Source organism: Condylura cristata, unplaced genomic scaffold (genome assembly GCF_000260355.1).
Source record: "Condylura cristata isolate star-nosed mole 26May11 unplaced genomic scaffold, ConCri1.0 scaffold00052, whole genome shotgun sequence".
Taxonomy (NCBI): domain Eukaryota; kingdom Metazoa; phylum Chordata; class Mammalia; order Eulipotyphla; family Talpidae; genus Condylura; species Condylura cristata.
In genome coordinates, this window is record NW_004567153.1 from 1,882,153 (window position 1) to 1,897,277 (window position 15,125).

The 15,125-nt window shown below is 53.7% G+C and overlaps 1 protein-coding gene across 1 annotated transcript in view; it reads right to left on the reverse strand.

The window, feature by feature from the left end:
- Window positions 1–820: 820 nt before the first annotated feature.
- DUSP22 (dual specificity phosphatase 22) overlaps window positions 821–15,125 on the reverse strand; it is a 48,372-nt gene continuing 34,067 nt past the window's right edge. The window contains exons 5-8 of the mRNA XM_004694986.2: window positions 6,048–6,122; window positions 3,383–3,554; window positions 2,853–2,925; window positions 821–1,313 (exon numbers count right to left, since the gene is read on the reverse strand). Of these exons, the coding sequence (XP_004695043.1) occupies window positions 1,267–1,313; window positions 2,853–2,925; window positions 3,383–3,554; window positions 6,048–6,122 (367 nt within the window). The 3' untranslated portion in view covers window positions 821–1,266. The remainder of the gene's footprint in view (window positions 1,314–2,852; window positions 2,926–3,382; window positions 3,555–6,047; window positions 6,123–15,125) is intronic.

Consider the following 15,125-nt stretch of genomic DNA (forward strand, 5'->3'; position numbering starts at 1 on the left):
CAAGCCTGCCAGGTCAGCTCAGCACGCAGCTCCTCAAGTTCAAGCCGAATCACCCTGGAGTACAAAAGTGAAATTTTCACCCGTCCCCCCCACACTGATTTGTTAGAGGTAGCCCCTTCTGCACCCCACTGGAGGGGGGGAACCATGCAACATGGAGGGCTGGACTCGGGGACCCACGTGGACAAGGGCTCACTGGCTTCTCAGCTCTGGGCTGGTGCGGCCGGGGGAGGAGGCACGTGGGGAGCAGACGATGGCAACATCCTCTTGATTTGTACTTTGCTTTTGCTCCTGTCTGCTCAGACTTGCCTGGCCTCCTCTGTACATTTCCTGTGGTTCCCTACCAGAAGTTTCCTCAGACTTGTGGCATTTTTTTGGTATTATCAGTGGCCCCGGTTTGCATTTCACTGGGCTTTTACTCACAAGTGAAGGGGTAAATTTGGGTCTTTCATTGGAAACTACTCTCTTTTCTCCGCTCTCCATAACATGAATTCTATGAAAGTGCTTTGTCTTTGTGTGCAACAGTGGCCAGACCTCTTTGGAGGGTGCAAAATTTGCTGCAGAAATGTCCAGGGGTGCCCAATGTTCTACCCCAGTGTTTTCAGATAAAACATGAGCTCAGCCATCCTGATTTCTGATGGCCAAGTTTTCAGCAAAACTTGAAGATCAAGTTTTCCCTCATGGAGAAACGAATTCACTGTAGCTGGGAGCTACTGTGTTCCCTCCTGGAGGAAAACAACGGCCTCTAAAATCAAGCCTGCATCGGGGTGCAAGGGCCGCTTCCGACTCTCGCCCGTCTAAGGAAACACGGTGGCACAGGAAGTTAGACGTGGCTCTTTGTCCTTTATTAACCAAACATGTGCATGGTGTGGTCCAGCAGGAGGGATACAAGCCAGGGATAAGACACACCTCAGAGATGTTTCCCAAGCTGGGAAATTAAGAACAGGCGAGCAGAGTCTGAGCAGCTGAGACCTAGGAGGAGTGACTGCGGTGATGGACAGGAGGCAAGACGGGGTGCGGGCTCGTGAGGTTGTTTTAGAGGCATCAGAGTCAAGGAAACAGGCACGCGAGTGAATAGATTTCCCCTAGCTGAACAGCACCCTCCAGCCCAACAAAGAACACCACCATGACACAGGCCTTCAGTTTCAAATGAAAAACAGGTTGACACATCCCCTCTGGGACTTAAAGATAAACTCTGGTTGCTTTTCTGGTTGGAGAGCACCCGCCTAAGTGCTGTGGCTTTTCCATATTTCAGAAACATCAGGTGCATTATAGTCTTCTGAGAAAAGCCCAGTACTTCAGAATCCCCGGGTTGGCTGTGGAGAAAGAACATTACTGGCGACAAATATTCAAACGGCATTTCAGGCCCTACAGGAGTGGTGAGAGCTCAGACCTGTGCACACATGCTCAGTGTCTGTCCCTTTCTCTCCCTTTCTGTTCACACATTTTCATTTCTTCTTCTTTTTTTTTTTTTCATCAGAAAAATTATGTACTTGATAGGCTGACTTATTTCAGCTGTCAATGGATAAACCAAGGGTGAGGTTCCTTTCTCATTGTGCATCTGCCAGGGAGGGGTCAGTCAGGATATAACCTCACAGGCCAGCGAGACGACACTCCTTCAGGGGTTCTTTTCATAGTGGAATGCATAGGAATGGGGTTCCACCTTTTCAGGGAGATGTCAAGCATTGGTTTTTCATTCACGGGGCTCCCCGTGCTTAAAACAATCTGAGTTGAGTATCAAGGCCTGCCCACAGCCTTCCCGACGCCCCGTGCCCCCCCACTTCTCCGCCCCCCCAGCTCCCACCAGGAAGCACTATCTGCGCTCAGGGCAGAAAGTTTCAACAGCTCAACCATATGCATCGTTTCCCTTTGGCTTCCAAAGCAATCCTGGTAGAACGTTTTCCAAGCCAGTGAGGCAGAGTAGATGGGAAAAACAAAAAACACCTTTTGCGAAAACATTTAATGAGGTAGCTGAGGTCAAATATCAAATCCACAGCGTACACCAAGGTGCCTCGTCCCAGGCATTGGCCAATGTAGTTTTAAAAGCGAAGCGCTGGTTCCGCCCGCTTCCTGCAGGTGCATGCAAGCCCTGAGAAGAGGCCCCTGCGATGGAGACCAGCAGCGAGAGGCGGGGAGGATGTAAGGCTGAGCAGCAGCAGACCAAGGCGCCCGGAGCACCAGCCTTGGAGCAGCGGCCACGCCGAAGAGCCAACAAGTGGAGCCCGAGGCTTGAGGCGAGTTCGCGCAGTGGAACCCTCGCGGCCTTGCCCCAGAGGCCAGCGCCCGCCGCCCGCCCTGCCCTGCGGTGATGCCAGCACGCGCGCCAGCCGCGCCCTTCCAGCCCCGACTCAGGCCGGGGCAGCGGGGTCGGCCACTCCCTGCCCAGCCCGTCGGGGCCGGGGGCAGCGGCTGCGCTCAGCCACGTAGCGCCCCGAGCTCTGCGTGCTGACGGCTGGCGGGCACCAGGCGCTTCTGACCGCGGTGCAGGTGCCACTGTCAACCGCCTCCCTCGCGTAGTCTTGGATAAAGGGGACGGTGGCGACGTCCATCCTGCAGCCTGGACCTGACTCTCCAGCGGGCGGGCAGCGGAGGTCACACATGCACGCGCAGACAGCCGGCTCCGGCGGGCGCGCCCGGGCCTCCGGGGCCAGCGCAGCAAGCCGGGCGGGACAGGCGGCGAGGAGGGCAACCGGGCATGGGCAGGAGCCCACAGGACGAGCCAAGGCGGGCGCCCGCCGGGCCTCGCTAGGTCTCTCGGGCGTAGCTGCCGTAGGCCAGGGCGGGCAGGGTCTGCAGGCTGCCCCACGGCCTGGCGCCTGCCTGGGGCTCGGCGCGCCCTTGCTCTTTATATTTACCCAGAATGTTTCTGGCTTCTTCGGCATCCTGCAAAGGGCTCTCTCCGTATTCTTCCTTCAGCCACTGGCGGTACTGGAGGAGTCGGAGATAAGGCCACTGCTGTTACACATGCACATACAGGCCAACGCGACACCCCCACGCTGGAAAGAGGCTGGTCTTTCACAGCGCAGATTTGGCTGCATGCAAACGCGAGTAAATAGCCATCAGGCAATCAAAGCTCTGTGGTTGGCTTACGGGTGCGAAACAAGAGAAACAGTGGCTTCTCCCGGAGTTTGGACAAACCTGGAAAGCAAACTAAGAAAATGACACTTCAGGTCCACAGGGAGGAAATAGCAGCTTCCGCCTTGGCGAGGCGGTCAAGGGGATGTGCTGTTGCTGAGCTGCGGGGTCAGGGCCACAGATGCCTCCCTGAGACCACGTGGGGTGTCCCTGACCCAGACCTGTCCGGGGGCCTTTGCAACTTCAACCTCCAGGACCTAGTGGTAAGCAGAAGACTGGCCGAGGTGGCCAGCACCCCGAGCGGGCTTACCTGGTGGACTTCGTGCTTCTCAAACTCCTGGAGCTGCCTCTGGAAGCCCAGGTTGGGGTTGGCACAGGACCTCCCGGCGCGGACAGTGTGAAGGGCATCTTCCCAGCCAAAGTCAGTGACGGTCATGATGTACGCGATGACCAGGGTCACGCTCCTGGACACGCCGGCCAGGCTGCAGGCAGACAGAACACCCCACCCCAGGCAGGAAGGCTCAGGATCCACACGAGGGGCCCCACCCATTTGGAGCTGGGGACCCCCCATTCTGGAAAGCCTTCCTGAGCTGCATTACGACTGGGCCCCAAGGCAGTGAGCGACAGGACACTCCTCCGAAGCATGCAAACTCTTAACACTAAAATCTCCAGCATTCGGCCCTCCCTGGTGGCGCAGCAGGTTAAAGCACAGCACTGAGAAGCTGAAGCCGCTTCCCCATGAGCTCGATCCCCGCCTGCCCTGGAGGTGACCACATGGCGCGGCAGACATCTCCTGACCCGCCCGCTGCTCCCCTAAGCAGTGGACTTCGTCGATCTGCCTGTTCTGCTCCCCACTCTGTCTCTGGTGAAGCCTCTCGCCGCCCCTGAGCCTCTGGCCTGTACCCCAGTTTTGTATGCACAAATAAATAAATCTTTAAAAAAAAAAAAATCTCCAGCATTCTTTATCGGCACAAGGCTCATTTGATTTTCTGTGGGTTACGGCTCCAGACACGTACTTACTGACTTATCTACTAATTTAATGACTGAAGTGCTATTTATTGGTTTGTAACAACTTTTTGGATTAGTTTTACAATTTTCTGTCACTCCTGAACCCTTCTTTATCCTCCCGCCCCAGGCAGATAAAATAACAAAGGTACATCGAGAGGGCTCGAAGAGTCAGGATCTAAGCAACAAATCCATTTATAACCTGCAGTCATTGAGCAAGTTTCATGCATTTTCAAAATCTGGTTTTCATAAATATATGAGGGCTAAATCTATAATTTAAAAAGCCCATTAAATATAGATGTTCTTGCTGAAGGCTTCCGGTTCTTGATATAACTAAGCAGGCACCAGGACAGGCACGCTTCACGTGGCTGAGACTCAGGCCTAGGTGAGCACTCTGCAGACAGTAACGGTTAATTGTCTCTAGCAGACTGAGCAAAGGGTCAATTTTAAATGTACCATGTACAAATTTAAATGTACATGCAAATTAATGCGGTCACAAAAAGGTGGTGCTGTGTCAGACGTAGAGTGAGCTGGCAACGGAAGTTTAGCGAGTTTTTCGTTTTCAGAAAAGACTATGTTCAGATTTGTACAACTGTCTGCAATCCTCGAACATCAGGCTTCCACCCACGAAAGTATAAATAATAATAGTAATCATAATAAAGTCACTGTTAAGTGCTGATTCTTCCCTAGGGCTTCAAATGAGAAATACTGAGTTTTCAATAACAATGCATCCTTTTGAGCTATAACCCTGGAGATTTCAGAGCTATCAGATTTTAGAAGTACCTTTTGAAATTGGCCACGAGCATACCAAAGTGCTTTAAAGAAAATATAAATGAGCCTACATTTGTGTTTCTTCCCTGTCTGCCTCTCTTTTGCAGTGAAATGGAATGTTACCCTATCTCGAGCACGGTGTTCGATCTCAGAGCACCATTTGGGAGGCAAACTATGGCGTGTCCCTGCTCCCCTGGCCCTTCCATTAGTTAGAATGCAACAGGCCCCTCTGGAGAGCCAGGCGTGACTGGAGCCGTGGGCCTGCAGCAAGGCTTCCCAGGAGCTGAGGCTGTGCACTGCACTCCTTTGGGGAAACTCAAAAAGACGTTACGTTTTCAGTTCATTAACATCAGGCCTCACTCGGGAGAGAGTTCAGGGGCAGGTTCAACCTGCACTTAACAACAGCCAGTTCTGGCACCAGAACTCTGGCTGGCTGCGGGTTTCATAGCAGAGGCAGTGACGCTATTTGAGTGATCTGGTCTGTAGTCAAACAAGGGGCAATGTTCAGGGAGAGCTGACATGTTCCAGGCTGGCGCCGAGCTCATGTCCTGGGTGGTGTGTGTTCCAACAGTTGTCCTTTATGGGGTGTGTATGTATCTGTGCGTGTTACCCGCAAAGCGGAGCTGGATGTCAGTGGCCAGCTGAGTGCTAAGCGTCTATTCAGAGCTTTGCAAAGCAAGATCAAAGCCCCCACAGGCAAATGGAGAAGAAATGGTCTTTGGGTTGGACACTAACACAGTGCTAAGCACCCACAAATGTAATCAGAACTCTCTAGAAGGAAACAGTGTCTTAAAGGCCACTGGAATTTCAGGGAACCACAACTCTAACCTACCCTGGGGGTGGGGGGCTGTAATGGCATGTTAGTAAGAGGCTAACTGTTCCTATGTCCAGGACCCTAACAGTCCCTAAAGCAACCCTGAGTGTGAAAAAGAAGAAAACATTTCAGGTCCTCTTTCAACACGTACAAAACAAAGGCGAACAGCTCACAGGGCTCCAGTGGTGAGCTGGGGAGGGGTACCCCATGGTGTTGATGCCTGCTGAGGTATCCGAATATCACATCCATTAAAAATAAGTGAAAAATGATTTTAAAAATAAAATAAAGAACTACTAGGCGAGGAAATAATCACACCTCACATGAGGAGCAATCAAGCTGAGTAGAACATTGTAGGCTCTTCTCAGGAAAGGAGTTGACTACCTACCAGTGCACAAGACAGCCTTCTCCCCGGAGTCGGCACTCGTGAATGAACTTAATACTTTCTTTGAAATGTCTTGTCCTGGGGGGAGAAAAAAGAGAGAAGTGATATCTCTCTACTTTACTCAACACATGATGAAAAGAAAAATCCATCTGAGGTTTCTTGAAAGGTCTCAGAGTCCCACGGCTTCAAATCCTGGTCACACCATCTGGGGTGAGTGGCTTCACCTTCCGATGCCATCCCACTCACCGTCACACTCAGCGCGAGGCCAGGGGAGCCCAACCGGCTGGCAATTTCAGAATTTCTCTGAAATTCTGACATGGTTGCCATTGCCGGGGGAAGAGGGGGCTCCTCCCAGCCCCCTAGCCTGAGCCCCTCTGAGCAGCACGGCGTGACCCACACCTGGGTCTCCACAGACACCCAGGCAAGGCAGGTGTCCACTTGTGCAGGATCCTGGAGAAATCGAGTCATGCTCTTCCTTCCCAGACCGGGATAGTCCTGTCCGCAGGTCAGCAGAGGGAATTGCGGAAAGAGGAAGGCAGCTCACCCCCACAGCCACTTCCTGAGACGCGATTTGTGGAAAGGCGGGAGTTCTCTTGACCTCACTGCAAGGTGGGAATAATGTCTTACTGGGCAGGTCAGGGGCCACCGGCCAATGTGCTTTGCCAACTGGAAGGTTCTCTTTGGTGATGAAGCTATGTTCCTTGTGTCAGCCAGCTCATACAGCTCCTTTCTGCTGCCAGGTGTTTGTTCCACATGTAACACCAGCACTGTTGGGGCAGGTTCTGCACCAGTTGGTGGGTTACATACAAATCAAAGACAATATGAATATCGAGGGGACTTACGAGTGTGCTTCTGTTAAGGGGAAGGATGTCCTGAAGGAACTCTGCAGTCCTGTGGACCCCACCCCCTGCTCCAGGTCTCTGGACTCCGCCCCCTAAGCCAGTGACTGGAAACTACAACTCCCAGCAGCACCCGGGAGAGAACTGCGAGGACCCAAGGGCGGAGCTAAGCAGCATTCTGGGACACTGGAGGATAAATAGGGAGACATGACCCAACGGGCATCTCTCGCTTTCGGGACCCGACGCGCCTCTCTCTGGCTTTCGGGACCAGGTGACTCGGAGCTTTCAGTTCGTTACCAGAGGTCTAAGTCAGCCGAGCAGGTAAGACATTCTCATTACCTTGTACCTCTCTCTTTCCCCGGGTTGTGTCCTGTTCCTTTCCCCTTTTGTAAATGAACCCTTATTGAGCCATTTGTGTGCGCCTGCAGGACAACTGAATTGTAGGAGTGCTGGTGAGGCCCAGAGACAGGCGGCCCTGGAACACTTCCACATCTTTTGCCTTTGATTTGACTTACAAGCAGCCAAACGCCTCACTTTGTCCAGGACTACATTCACCTCCTTCTGTTTAACCAGGGACTGTGCTAAGCTGCCGCCAGAGCAGAGGTGAGACGTGGTTCCCGCCCCACAGACTGGGAGCTCTGCCTCGTGAAGGATGTCAGCACAGAGGAATTTAGTAAGACTGGGAAATTCAGGGGTGGCCCAACGAAAGCAGTCAGGTATGGGTGGCAGAAGAAAGTCCAGAGCGAGTGGCAGGTGTCAGGCTGGATAAGGACAGAGAAAATATCAGAGCGCACCCACATACCCAGTAAGCCATCTCAGGGTTCAGTGGAGCCTTGTGGGGGTCCTGGGGGCCCCAGCCCAAGGGCTCTGCACTCTGGCCTGAGATCTCCAACCATCAGGACACAGATACGCTCCTGCTGACTTTCCTGGGACACCCCCCACCCCGGCGGGAAGTCTCGTGCGTGGTCAGGGTATTGGAGCTGTGTGCGCAACCCGGGCTCACTGCGAAGCAGGCAGGGCAGCCCCCTGCTGCTGTGCTGGTGTCGGGGTGCGGGTGCTGATGGAGACCCCAGAGCAGAAGTCTGCAGAAGCCAAGCTGCAAAGCCTGAGGCGTGGTGGGGGCGGAGCACAGGTGAGGCCTGCGAGAACCTGGCCCGGGGCAAAGTGTGGGCAGGTGTGACGGATTCGCTCCGCTCTAATCCTGCTCTCAGGCGAAACCATCCTCGTGCTGTGCGAGGTGCCGGCGGCCCGGATCTGAGGCCGATGTCGCCAGTGACACTGACTGCGTTTGAGGGAGCCGCGTGCCCAGGCCCTGGGAATAGGCCATCTCCTCTTCAGATCGTGGGGTGGGGTGGCCAGAAAAGATTGCCCTTCCAGATGAAAGGAAAGCTGTCTGTCTCTGCCCAGGGGCTGGGCAGCCTGGGGCCACGGCCGAGAAGACCCCAGGGAGGAAGGGCAGCGGTGTGTGGGTGGGGGGGAGTGTCGGAAGCTGCTGGTCAGGCCCAGGAGCAACCCCGCAGGCTTCACGGTAAGAGGATTCAGTACATGCCTTGACGCTGACAACGCTGTCAGCCAGGTAATCTGCGACTGAGCAGCCAAATGGCCTCAACCGCTAACTCAGATTCTGAGGCCACAACCTGTGTTGTCAAGGCATCTGGCCAGGACGAGCTGCCAGTCTGCAGCCCGCTCACATGGCCGCCGCCTGCCTCAGCAGTGCAGACAGCACACAGGCCAGAGGGTGCGATGGGTTTGAGTGTGGCCACGCACCCCGCTGGCCGCCAGACCAGGGCTCGCCCGCGACTGTAGGCTGGTTCAGCTGCTGAGCTCCTGACCCCCACTGTGTGGCACCCTGGGGGGCTGGGGGGCTCCCCTCCATGCCTGCAGTCCAGGTTCTGGCCTGTGTGGGGCTCTCCGGTGTGAGACGAGAGGCTGGGAAGAACACACTGTGACAGGGAAGAACACCCGTGGCGTGCACATGAGCAGTGCCCCGAGGGACACGGGCAGTGGTGTGGAGCCCGCTGGGCCTTGCAGAGGTGACACCGGATCCCTGCACTGAAACTCAGCATGGGGGCAACTGCTTGTTGTTTTTACACCTGCACATCCTGAATCACATGCAAAATGGAACTGGAACTTAAATAGCGTATGAGCGGGGGCGTACCTGGGTCCAAGAGCCAACCTTGCCACATCTCAGAATAAAACCGGATGGGGTGGGCTGGGGTGCAGCTGGCATGACCACAGCATATTTGCCAGAGCCAGGGCGAGGGCGAGGAGGAGTTGGGGGTTAAGGGGAGGCACCCCTCCACCCCCCACCAGTGTTCTGCTCTTTCAGTGCTGTCTGCATTGACATCCACACGGGCAGCTCCTGCCCCCCACTGTGCTGGGGCATGGACCCTGAGACAGGATCTGGGGCCGCTTAGTGCCCCCACCCCGAGCATAAGACACCGGCTCCATCTCAAGCTTGACTCATGGGCACATGGCCAAACCAGGAAGATGTTCCTCAGAAGTGTCTTTTCCAAGTAAAACTGGGAGCCAGGCAACTGGGGCCGGCTTCAGCGTGCAGCAGGGAGGGGTTATTTCCAGGGAAGCCAGTGACATAAGCCAGGCCCTCCTCCACAGTGGGAAATACCCGCTACTGCTCCTGCTGTTGCTCAATCCCCCGGTGAGAAGCAGAAGCACCCTCTGAAGACCCAGCCCCACTGGTAAGGGGAAGGATGTCTAAAGGAGCTCTGCAGAGCTTGGTAGACTCCACCCCTACTCCAGCTCTCTGGACTCCGCCCCCTACGCCAGTGACTGGAAACTACAACTCCCAGCAGCACCCGGGAGAGAACCGCGAGGACCCAGGGGCGGAGCTAAGCGGCATTCTGGGAATGTGAGGGATAACTAGGGACTGTGGGGGATCACTAGGCAGTGGCTTTCCAACTATGGCTCTGGAGAGGTGACGGCTCTCTCTCTCTGGAGCAGCTGCTCTCAGACTGTCACTGGGATCTAGCAGTTAGTTTGGGACTAAGTTCCAAATTAGCCAAGCTGGCAAGATATTCCAGGTACTCTGTATCCCTCTCTCTTTCCCTGGGTTGTTTCCTTTCCCCTTTTGCAAAGGAGCCCAGTACCCTTTCTGTGTGTGTCTGCAGAAAATTACAGTTTGCGCGGGCAGGTGAGGCCCCACAGTCCGCTCTGGGCTCCCCTGTGACAGCACCACAAGCTGTGTCAGTGAGCGCGGGTTCCTTATTGCTGCCCTTCATCGGGCTTCTCCTCATTCTGGGCCTTTACTTCCACACAGTCACGGCAGCACATGTCTGAGGAAGCCCAGCCCGGCTCCTTCAGAAGCTGTAGCCTTGTGCCAAACCCACCTAACAGCACCTGGTGCCAGGGTAGGCCCCTCTGCCTGGGTCTCTGATCACCCTGGCCCAGAAAGGAGGGCAGGCAGGCGGCATTCCTGGTGCCAGCTCCTGGAGCTGGCTGAAACTCGACCCTGGTATCAGCTCCTGACTCGTGACTGAGACGTCTGCTCTTAGAAAGCTGTGAAGCTTGTTACTCTCTGAGTTTGCCCCGGCTGTGACGCATGTAGCGGCCGATGAGGGCCGATATATTCTCTGACATCCTACGGTCTGGGCCTTGCTGTCCCTGTGCGGCCTGTGCCTGCGGGAAGGTTTGACCCAGCCACCTGGCTCAATAAACTCCGCTTGCTTGGGCATCTCTGGTCCTGTTCTTTGTCGCGGAGGACGACCGGGTGATTTCGGCCCTCACACCAACAATCCAGAGAGCGGCCTGACAAGCTGTGTCCTCTGTGGGGCTCCGCAAACCTCAGGCATCGGCCCAGGCCCCTTCGTCCCTGTCATAATCACTGTGTCCCACGCCTCCTCACCTCCCGCCAGGATCAGCCAGGCCTTCCCAACCCACAGGGGCGACCACGGAAAGGCTGGTGGGAGCTCTGGCAAGACCACAGCACACGGTGTTCATTTTGTGGGACTGAATGATGGCTTCTTTCTCTAGACCACAGGATGTGAGGACTGCGATCCCCGTGGGCTGTGTCCAGCCAAAGCACTCTGCTCACCTGGGCAAAGGGATCTGACCACACGCCTGCAGTAGCAGCTGCCTCAGGAGACAGCCAGCAGGACCCGAGCAGATGGACTGACAGCTGAAGCTGCCGCCTCACCCTCGACAGGGAGTGAAAGTCTGAGCACGTGTGCACGCATGTGGATGTGCATGCATGAGAACAAAGGAGAGAAAGCACCAGGAAAGGTAAGGCCCTTCCATTTTTTTTCTGCAGCGAAGAGTGTTTTCCACAATTAATAAGGGCAGTGGGTGCAGTACTGCATCCGGGCCTCTACTCATGGGGCAGGTGCAGATCTCAGAAAGACTTCTCGTACAGAATCAGTCCGGGCCCCTCAGCTGGGACGCACACAGGGAAGCCCTTACCCCGTGCACGCCAGAAGGAACATTCTTATCTCTGCAGAGGAGGGTAGTTGTATCAGCAAGTAGCATTAAACACCCAGAACTCAGCTTGACAACGGCGCTCCTCCAACTTTGTATTTCCTATGTTGTCAGTACTTGAAAATGCTACAGATTGGGTCATTTTAAAAGCAGGCTTAACAAATACAAGAAAAACTCTTTACCCACTACTGTCTCCTTTCACCAAGATTGGTTCAACAGTAAGAAAGAAATCTGAAAAACCAGGAGTCCGCTGTTCAAGAGTAAAAGATAGTTTTTTTAAGAGGAGTAAGCAAGGGCATAGAAACATCGTGCACATTTTCCGGGTGCTTCTCATTTGGCCTTGGCCAGAGACAAGTCATTTTGGGTGCGCATGTGTGTTCATGGGTACATGCAGTGTGTGGGTCAGGGAGCAGGACCACAAGCCTCCAAGGGCCCGTGTCCCTCTGATCTTGCAAAACTGCTCTTTAATAATGAAAGTAAAGAAAAATGAAAATGAGAGATAAAGAGCTCGAAGAGATCAGTTACACTACAGAAAACCTGGCAAGAAGACAGGGGGGTCAGAGAAGACTAGGAAGTTTTACTGATATTTTGAATATAAGCTCTCTGTATTGCTAATGACTCTTCTCCCCACAAAAACCTCAAGAATGTAGAGACCTACTTGATTCTCAGGCCGCTATAGGTCACTAGGACTCTCCTGTGATCAGTTAATGTCAGCAGCCCCATCATGCAAACCAAACACCCCTAGATGTGACAGAAGGAAGAAAAGGTAACGGTTCCGTTCATGTCATTACATGCACAATACCAATTTCAGTAGATTAAAATAAGAATGAGTGAGATAACTGATGAGACAGCCAACCATTCTTTCTCAAGACAGAGGAACACTCCTTACCTGACTAGACAGAAAATATGATTATTAATAACTATCAAATCCACTATATTAACTCTGGAATACAGCACGTTGGGAAAGGCTAACTGGTGATAAAAACACTTTCACTGATGTCATCTGATACTATACAAATTGGTGAGCTAGGCATTTTACATACGAGAGTTCAAAGGCAGGTTACAATGACTTGTCGAAGAGAAAGCAAAAGCACAAATATTTCCAAAGCCTTCCCTCCCACCCCGCGATCACTGGCTGGTGGACATTTGATTCAGACTCCACGATGCTTCTGACTGAGACCAGTCATGCAACATGAACCAGCCCGGGTCTGTGGGGTGGTGACGACTCTGAGAACTTGAACTTTCACATTTCCTGACTTTGCAAGGCAAGGTGGCTGGGGGAAATGAGCTAAAATTCTACTGTGTTAGTGTTATCTGTCTCAAACCATGTCTGCACTTTAAGTTCCTGGAAGGTGAGAGGGGAGGTTTGTGAGGATTAGGGGCGAGGCAGAACACCGCCCTTTCTGGGCAACTTGTCGCAGCTGAATGTCAACTGAAAGCAGTTGTCTCCAAAGACTGAAGACTTTATTTACTAAGCATGGTCAGCCAGGAGAATTCCTGTTGGTCTAGGAAGTGGTGGGGAAAGACTGAGAATTTAAAACCTTCAATCATACTGAAGCTGGAGACGAGTTTTAAAATCGGTTACTAAGTTTACAACAGCAAGCCACGTTGTTTTCTATTTTGTCATCAAACACACAAACTTTGAGGCTTCAGGAATTAAGTGTCTAGATGAGAGAAGTGACTAACAGTTACTCAGTGCATTTTCCAAGCGACGGGCGTGATTTCTCTTGCCTTTGCTAAGCAGCACACCCAGAGTGTGTGTCTCTGTACCTCGATTTGGCTGACACAGCTGTGAGGGCTCCCTGGCTTGTTGTGCTGCTGGTGCTGGGTAAGTGACAGACGCAGGCCAGCGAAGAGAAGCCATCATCCAAACAGAGCCAACTGTCCTGCCTGCCAGCTTCGGTGCACACTGGGATGGCACTGACCTGCTCACTCTTCCAAGCCGTACTGTCTCCCAGCACTGCACCTGGCACAGCCTCAAGCTGTCTCAAGGCTGCCCAAGCAACCCAGGCTCAAAACTTAGCGGCACCTGTCCCCACACCTCCACAGAACCAGAACTGCTGAGAGACGCACGGGCATGCGTGTGCCCAAAGCCTTACTTAGGCCTGAACTTGACTGTCATAATAGATAGTAGATCTGGAGCAGACTTCAGAAGTAGTCAGAAGAATACTTCCCCACAGTCACCCGAGTGGCTCCGAGGAGGCTCCAGAGCGGGGTACCAGCCCTTCTGCCTTGGATCGATGAGGCCTCGGCCTCCTTTTCCAGCTGGCTGTGCTCCCGGGTCAGGCCCGAGTGACGACACGGGAATGCACGGTGTGCACGCAGCCCCTTTAAAAAGATTTGGTGTCTTTGGCACAGGAGAGAACTTCCTAGGATTGTGTGGCCTGGTCTCTGGCATCCAGGGACTGTGTGTGCGGGAGAGTTGCACTGACCCTGGGGACGCAGGAACTCAGAGACACAGTCCTCAACCTCGGTTGACTGGACTTTCATGAAAACACGTCTTCCAAGACTCAAGCAGGCCTCAGGCACACCCACACTTGTTTCAGCTCCCTTTTCTGTATGTGTCAAGCTACATTAATGTACTTGGGGTGGAGAGAAAATATACACAGGTTCACAAAAGGTTCGCCTGTGCTGGGGACACCCGGACACATGGGGTCTGTTCTCCCCAAGGTCCTGAAGACAGGCATTTTTCAGATGCGAGAAGCGAGGTTCAAGCGGGTTAAAATGACTGGCCCAAGGTCAGTGGAGCTGATGATTATTTGAAATATCTAACAAGTAGGTCTGTCGCCCAATGCACAACCTGCACTGGGCAGTAAGTCGGGACCAGGGTTCTAGAGCCAGCTCAGGCCCAGGCTGCTGGGACATCTGGTGGCGGCTCAGGCCGGGGACCCGCTGTCCTGACAGCAGATGCCGAGACTGTATCGCCACCGGCTTCTTCCAAAGAGTCACACTGCCAGTCAGGTATGCTAGAGTCGGTCTGAGATAACAGCAAAGCTCTCACTCTAAAAATAGCCACCAAAACACGGGCAGAAGATTGCTGTGGTCTCCAGAGAAAGGCAGTGGTTCACTTCCTTCCGTACACACCATGTCCTTCCAACCACTTCTGTTTCTTGACACGATTGGTAACCAAGGAAGTTCTCTATTGCTTCTTCCCCTCCTTCCAGTAGTAGCAGGCTGCTACTGTTTCCCTCCTGTCCCTAGTGAAATCCTTTCTCACCGTACTGAGTCTCAAAGATCGGTGCAGGGAATGCATCTTCCCTGTGATTTCTGAGCTTTGCAATGGTGAAGACGCAGACGATGCTCGCCATTCCACAGCTTCCGAAGGCTGGGTCCTGAGATGCTCATGGCCCCACCCTGAGGGGATGTGGCTGGGAACCGTTATGTAGGGTTTGTAGGCTGAAGAGTCACAGAGGTTGAATCCAGACAAGCCTAAGGATTTCCAAACTCACGCACACCACTATGGCTCACCGTTTCCCGCTGACACCAAGTGACATGTGAGTCCAGAAGGCTCCCCTGAGCCACAGTGCACAGTGGAAGAGCAGCCTGAAGAGCAGAAGCTGGCGGAGCTTCACCCCCCAGCTCTCAGCCTGCAAGCTTCAGGTCCAGGCTTCGGGGAGCCACAGGGTCTTGGAGTCACCCCTGGACACCGCAGGGTATGAATTTAAAGCCCTGAGGGTGTGGCTCTCTGGGGCCCTGCCCCCCGCCACCCCCACAGCCTGACCCCAGGCATTCGCTCAGATTGCTGCGATCCAGAGAGAACAATTATGAAGTTCTCTTTGTAAGGGCAGAGTTACAAGAGCATCAAAGATAC